The following is a 7,772-nucleotide window of genomic DNA, read 5'->3' as shown; positions in this document are numbered from 1 at the left end:
AAATTCAAATTCGGCGAGAAGAAAAGACTGAAGAATTGGTTTTTCGTTCAGGCATTAAGGATCAGAAATTTTGGCTGAGCTCTTAGTGGATTCAAGTAAAATATTTGATGATGGAAGGGTCTAAAACTATTCGTCTGTATTCCTTACACACGGTATGATGCATTTACCCAATTTAAATGAGTTTTTGAGCGAAGTCTGATTGAATACTTAGCCCATCGCTTAATCGCGGCGTCGAGTGACTTATGGTTAATTCCAATTGCTTCGACATCACTCGCCAATTTTCTCTATAACATCATAAAAAACGACACAGTCGTTTTAAACAGATCACCTTAGAGCGGATCTCGGGTCGAGAACTCGTTTTGAAAAGTTAATTTGATATCCGATGACGAGCTGCTCTATTCTCAGTGTGGTAAACGTACTAAGCTATTAGGGAATTAAATCTGAATTTGCCCACTTCAAGGGACCGTCCATTGATTATTAAATTGACCCGCCATGCTATTCGACATACAGGTCAATTAATTTCGATCTTTTTTTTTGTCTTTCAGTTTTATCCCTTAATTTATCTGAGAGCTGATCGAAGCAAAATTAATAAACCCGTAATTGACGACTACGATGGAATTATTGCCGAAATCATGATAGCAATAAGAAGAAATCTGAAGTAAATATGTTCAGCGATATCCTTGATAAATATTTAATGGTTTAATTCCATCTAACCTACCTTTAAGCTTAACAGACTACTTGGAACTCTTATTAGATCAGGAACACATAGATTTATTTCATTTAAAATCTTTAAAAGGCTTTGGACCCCATACTAATATATTGAAACGTTGTTAAATGGTCCGCTCCTCTTTCCTTGCGTTTAAGTAGGACAACCCTCGACCCTAATGTACTCGCTCAGAACACGCAAATAGAACTTGTTTACATTCTGACTAAGCGCTCATAGATCCCATTAGTCGTGGCGCAGCTCAAAGGTCCTAGCTAAGTGGATGTCAAAAGTGACGGTCGGTACCCCTCCTCCCATTTAATTCAAGCACAATGACAAAGAAAATAACCTGTTTAAGATTTCAAGTAGAAGAAATCTATTCTTGATTAGCTAAATAAGATATTATATATCACAAAACCAAAGGCGTTCCATACTTTGCGCTTTCGAATGGAAGGGGTGCCGTACCGTTTAACGTCGGTTGCCTTGCAAATTCAAAATATTAAGCTGTTATAAATTATTCCACATCGTGCGCGAGACCTTTCAAAACTCAAAGGCAAAATATACAGCCAAAGCCTTAAAAATCGCTGATAATGGTTAATGATGCGCATTCCTTTATATTTTTAGCCTAACCTATCAGCAGGTGTACGGCTTGGTAAGTCTCGCCTTCTTTAATTATATTTAATATGTGTAGTGATTGTAAGAAGCCAGCAGATGAAGGGTCACAAACAAGAATTACCATCATCACTCACACTAGTTTTACTCCACTTTTTGTTATGGGTTTAACAATACATAACGTATAGATACTCTTCCACTTCCTTTAATTCATTAAGTACTGGTTAACACTCAGAATGCATTTGATTAGGCGCTGCACTTGCGCGCGGGGGCATCAACAGCGCCCCCCTCCGGCCTTCATCCCTGTGCCCAAAATGGTACCTGCGGAACCGCCGTCAAGGCATACGGGATCGGCCAGCGGGCCCGGCAACGCCCCTTAAGCAAGTGACAGAGGTGGGACACCGTCAGCGGCGAGCCCAGCCAGGAGGTGGTCGGTGACAGGGCTCGGACGAAGGCAGCAGAAGGCTCGAGGGGCCGGGGGATCGCCCTCCGAGCACAGCAGTGCCATACGGTCCAAAAAAATGTATGCGCGGCCCAAGAGCTGGGAATGAGCCATAGCAACACCTGGGCGGGGGGCGAGGCGGCCGAGGAAAACGTTCGCGGGACGGGGCAGGGAAAGGTCCGAACCAAGGGCAAGCCCAAGGAAGGGAGACAACACCTTTTCTAGGGCGTTTCTCTAAAGGGTTGAATGTCTGACTCTTATAATTTGAGATGGGTAAAACTTTAGAACCGCCACCAGCTTAACCAAAACACCCTCAAGTGAGTGTGGAAGTCACAGAAACTATATATTCCTGCATTTATTTCAGGATTCACCAGGTAGTTTTGACTTGAAGACCTTCCCGAACGTTATTTCGTATAACCGTATTAAAAAATTATTATTTGCGACTGAAATCTATTACTCCAAAGTCACCATGTTCTCGCAGCTTTCTCAAACGCAACGTGATACTTTTCTTTCCAATATTATAACGATACCTTTATGGGTAAGACAACAGAATACATAGACTAGTCCTAATTTTGTTTTTATTATTGAAAAATATTTCCGTAATTCTCAATTCAACCTATCAGTATACATTTTATTCTTTTTAGTTTCTCGGATTAGTTTTTCTCGCTATTTTGCTTCTTTCGGCGTTAACAAAGCCTTTCGAAAAGTCAAACAAACTTGGGTCTTACATGTGGATGTATTTGGCACCACTCTTTCAGCAAAGTGACAAAGCACCACCAATATATTTTAAACTTTTCTGTTGACACGTATATTTTAATTTAAGGTTTTGAGGTGAAAATTGTCCACGGGGTTTCGGCGCATTTGTTGAATATCTGGTACTCGAGTTTGATAGTTCTAAACATTGTCGTGTTGGGCTATATAACAGTCGATGTCTTAGTGGGGCAGAAAATTGTAATGAATCATTTAAGCGACATCCTGAAAGTTAAAAACGTCAGGTTCTTGACGCATGGCTCCGATGCCATGCTAGACTTTTTTAGAGTGAGTAATTTTTCGGCGCTTTATTGAAAAATGATACTTGTACAGAGTGACAGATAACACGTTTTTATGATGATTTATTGAACAAAGTCTCGTCCTGTCCCTCGAATTCTCATTCGCCTAGCGAATGAATTGTTTGATGATATCTCCTATTCAATTAGGGAATACCCGGTAATGTTGGAAAGAAAATTCGAAAAAGATATTATTTCCCGAAGAAAGGTGTCAATCGCTTCAAGAAAGTCGTGAATGGAGAATTGGTTTATATCGACTGGCACGAAGAAGTGGCTGGTCTCGAGAAGTTTTGTAGAGAAGAAATAAAAGGGGAAAACGACGGACGTCCCTTAATTTACCAGTCACCTTTTCCTTTGAAAACAGATTCCGTTGGGTTCATGATGTCACAAAATCATACAATTGACAAGGAGACTTTGGAACGAATTAGTCAAACGTAAGCCTGTAATAAAGCTATAACGCTCTATCTCTTACCACAGATAGAGCCCCCATTCCGGAGCGAATAGCGTTCTACTATAAAATTGCCCACAAAACGGGGATAAGCAGTTAATTCCCCTCTTTACCAAAGTATTCTGCACGATCAATATATTGATACTGCGTAAGACAATTACCCCATAGATATTGTATTTTATATTGAGATGATGCACGAGTCGTCAAAGGGGTTGTGATGACAAAGTAATTATCCCTCGAGCAAATGGAATTTGCGAGAGATACGTCATCCTTGTACCAGTATCGCCAATAATTTCTGGAGCGTTAGGCTTAAAGGGAGTTAGAAATAGGTTTAAAGTCATCAGCCTTTCCTTAGTAAGATACTCCACATAGATATATTCTACTTGTGATCTTTAACATTTCAAAGCCATTATGCCTGACGTCAAGGGTGAAGGTTTCTACATCTCGTCCCTTTTAGTTCAAGCAGAAAGGGCTCCTAAAATCTATGAATTCCTGGTATAAGATCTTCCTTTAAAAAAACTCTCAAATGCCGAATGTTTTGATGGTTTTCAAGCATGCTGGTTTGCAGAGCGAGAAAATCCGAGCAACAATTATCTGAATATTTCTTCAAAGTACCCGTAATGATTTCAATGTCAAAGTTAAAAGCATTTCATTTAAAATAAACAGTAGTAGACCATATAATGTTGCGTTTATAAGATGTTATACGATATTTGCTCCTTTCCTTTGCAGTTTGCGGTACGCCGCTTCATCGTGCTTGTGCGACGAGGCGATTAATAAAGCCTTCGCGTGGATGAACAAGAAATGCGTCTCGACAGAGAATCACGTCCAAGACCTGGACTACACCAAAAACGAAAGCGAAGTGCGTCTCTTGCTCAGCATTTTCATCATAAGTTTAATTCCGGCGTGCTTAGTAGTAACGTTGGAACTTTTCTTCAAACTATGTCCGTGTTTTAAAGCAGCTCGTGTCGAAAAGTCAACCCGTCGCAAGAAGAAGCTGCGAATAATTGGCTGTTTTTCAAATTAGGGATTGAATAATCCAGCACTGGCACGTATCCCTCACTTCAGAAACTTATATTAGCTTCTAAACTGTGGTCTACTGACTTTCATATACTGGAGGCATAAGCCTATCAGAATTGGTTGCCGAGAAAAACAATACACAAAAAATGAAGAAACAAAGTAACAGTATTTATAAAAAAACATATAAAGTAATTTTCTTCTAATTGACCCTTAAACTGTGGTCCATTTCTAGCAAGCTAGTTAAATATAATTTTAAAGCTTAAGAGCTGTCGGATAAAAACATTCGTATGTAGATTGCGCAATTTGTCACAATAGTGGCAAATATTTTAAGCTGTAATTCTTTTGAATACACGCTTTCTTATCGCTACCACGCTGTAATAGATATAAATTATGGCTACAATTTTCGCACCTGAAAAAACGCTAAAATTTCACAGCAATTCTAGACCGACAAATTGGTTGTCATTTCTTCATTTTCTGTTTATTAACTGTTAATTTTCTATCCTGGCAATAATATTCCGCGCGATTCTGCAAACCCTAGGCAAAAGAAGAAATACCAGCTGCTAGTTTGAAACTGTAAATTAACCCCATTCATACATATGTTACAGATCTGCAAAAGTTATAGAACAGTAGAAATGCAGCTGCCAATTTCGAAGTGTAACTTTACCACCTTTACAGACATAATGCAGGTAGAAATACCGTCTGCTTGCTATTTTAAAACTGTAATTAAGAAAATCTCGTCAGGAGATTTCTATTGATACTTAATCCAAAATTGTAATTTTAATCTCTCTGGAGCTTAACATTACGAGGTGGGTGAATTTTTCCGAGTTAGACCCAAGGTTTCTTCATCAAAGGGGGTACACTTTTTAAACAACGTAACTTGACAGCACTAGCAAAGGCTGTAAAGTTAAAGTATATCATTTCTCGTAGTGAAATGTTAAGTTGATCTTTTTTTGTATAGGTTTTAAAAAATCCTTTTAATCCACGCGGTACATTTTATTTAAATTTTCATTTCAAATCTTGCTCTAAAATATACCATTTTATATTCTCAAATTAAGGTCAGGTGATTTTTCAAAATACTTTTGGACCTACTTTTTGTCCTCCAAAAGCTAAGGTTAAAATTATCACAATGAAATACTTTGAGAGTATTTACAATTGCCAGCTAGTTTCACGAGGTTTGAACGTATGTTTAGCAATGTGTGCTTTTATATAGTGCATTGTGTTTTCGGACCATTCAAACTCTATGTTGGATTGAGTTTGACAATTCCAGAATTAATTTATTTCCTTTACTAACGTCTCTCCCCAAAAAAGGACAATTATTATACAAAAACGAGGTTTGCTTCGCAGTCCTTAGAAACTGCATTTATGCACAATCTTTGGATAAACAACGACACCTATTCAAACCCAAAAGGGCTAGAAATTACAAATTATTATTTGTATTTCAGTTTGAAATAAAGCTTAATCGATATGGAAATTTGGTTTTAAATGCTTAGTTCAAATAATTATGATTAAATATTTTACAACAAAAAAGGTATAAATGCGGCGTTTCGAGATAAAAGGAGGTCAGATTTTCATAAATGAAATCTTATAGAATCTGTTCTCGTAAAAATTTTCCCATGTAAAATAATTAAAGCAAACAAATACAAAATGAGCTTTTAGTATTTTAATTATTCTGGGTGGAACAGATCAGAAGAACGCTTATTTCGAGTAAAATGTCGTCCAACCATCATTCTAATTTGTGACTTAAAAAGCAATGTCGTATTTCTGACATTTATCATACATTCAGAATGGGGTTCTAATATGTGTGTTGTTACCAGTATGAGTTTTAAACTTCAATTTGAACTCGAGTCGTCATTGTCCTTGATTTTAGCTGTTTGTTACAAAATGTTGCATTTATACCGTTTTTGTTGTGAAATATCTAATCATAACAATACACCACTTCGAAATTCTGTTGCGCGCATGCCCGATGCCCCGCGCTCGAAGCGCCGCAAGGGGAAAGACTAGAAACTGCTCTTTGTGGTATGTTATCAAAACAGCATTGTCCAAAACGGCTTTTTCATAAACGCGTTTGCCATTATAGCCATTTCTCGTTTTAGCGCATTTTGAATACAGCGTTTATATCTTGAGCGTTGTTTCGTATTGTTGAAGGTATAAGTATTAGAGCTCGGCATTATCTATCCATTATCCACGTTATCATATCATTATGTTACGCCTTTTCCAAAATATGGTTGTTTATCTTCATTGACTTCCCAAAATAAAATGCCTTTTCCAAAAAATTATATTTTAGAGATTTCCCTCCCTATCAATCACAGTTTGGGCGGAAACAGCAACCGCTGTTTTGGGAAATAGCGCTGTATTGAGAAACGCGGAAACAGCAACCGCGGTTTTGCTTCCACGCGGTTTTGCAAACCGCTGTTTTGGGAACCGCTTTATTGCAAAACGCTCTTTTGAAAACCGCTCAACTACCCGTGAACCGCTCTTTGTTACCCCTACTAGCAAAAGCGCAACCCCTCGCGGTTTTTTTCCCTGCCCATCTTAATAAGTACTAGTTCGCAGTAGCCCGCTGTGGCGCCCTAGGTAATGTCAAAGTGGTGTATTGTTTGAACTACGCAATTAAAACCAAATATTCCATATCCGTTAAACTTAATTTCAAACTGCATTACAATTTCATTATCCACAAATATTTAACCAAATAATGAATATTCCTCTCAATTATCACTAAAGCTTAATATCTGAAGAACTGTTTTGAAGAACAGCTTATTTTACAATACTCATAAAATTCTAGAATCACTATATTTCTAAATTAAAATGATATCTGCTACTTAATGGAGTATTTAATTTGTTATGATGCCCTGACGGCTATAAACGCCGGGTTCCTTTGTTGGTAGTGTATAGCGATAACATACATACCTATACCATAAAAAATCATCATAACAACCGAATACGATGGATACGTCCGCTAAAAACACGTTTCCTACCAGTTCTTCTCATGGTATTTTTCACATTATAATAACAACGTAACGATTCTTTCTGGGTATTCGGCACATCATAAAAACCCGGGCAAAAATAGACGGCCCATTGTGGACTCGCTATTTCTGCCCGGGTTGATAATGAGCAAAATACCCGGGCACAACTAGCCATAAATTTATCTTCGACTATTTTTGCCCGGGTTTACCGCAACGTGGAACCCGGGCAGAAATAGAAGGCCCATTGTGGACTCGCTATTTTTGCCCGGGTAGACAATGAGCCAAAAACCCGGGCAAAACTAGCCATTAAGCATTCATCAGCTATTTTTGCCCGGGTTTACCGCAACGGGGAACCCGGGCAGAAATAGACGGCCCACTGTGGGCCCGCTATTTGTGCCCGGGTTTGCATCAGTAAGGAACCCGGGCAGATATAGACAGTCCACTGTGGGCCGGCTATTTCTGCCCGGGACCCGGGCACTTTTAGCCTCGCATTAGTCGGCCGCTATTTCTGCCCGGAACCCGGGCGAATTTAGCACCCTTT

General features: G+C 38.7%; 1 protein-coding gene across 1 annotated transcript; it reads left to right on the top strand.

The window, feature by feature from the left end:
- Positions 1–684: 684 nt before the first annotated feature.
- Positions 685–5,223, top strand: LOC149716492 (uncharacterized). Its single transcript, XM_089843942.1, has 6 exons — positions 685–1,355; positions 2,122–2,295; positions 2,402–2,519; positions 2,581–2,795; positions 2,954–3,237; positions 3,981–5,223. The coding sequence occupies exons 2-6, from the start codon at positions 2,227–2,229 to the stop codon at positions 4,273–4,275; spliced, it is 981 nt and encodes a 326-aa protein (XP_089700068.1). The 5' UTR covers positions 685–1,355; positions 2,122–2,226; the 3' UTR covers positions 4,276–5,223.
- The last annotated feature ends 2,549 nt before the right edge of the window (positions 5,224–7,772 follow it).

Source organism: Phalangium opilio, unplaced genomic scaffold (genome assembly GCF_054372755.1).
Source record: "Phalangium opilio isolate 3A_F unplaced genomic scaffold, DU_Popi_V2 ptg000009l_1, whole genome shotgun sequence".
In the NCBI taxonomy this organism is placed as follows: Eukaryota; Metazoa; Arthropoda; class Arachnida; order Opiliones; family Phalangiidae; genus Phalangium; species Phalangium opilio.
The sequence above is the reverse complement of the archived record's forward strand: the minus strand, read 5'-3'. Positions and strand labels throughout refer to the sequence as shown.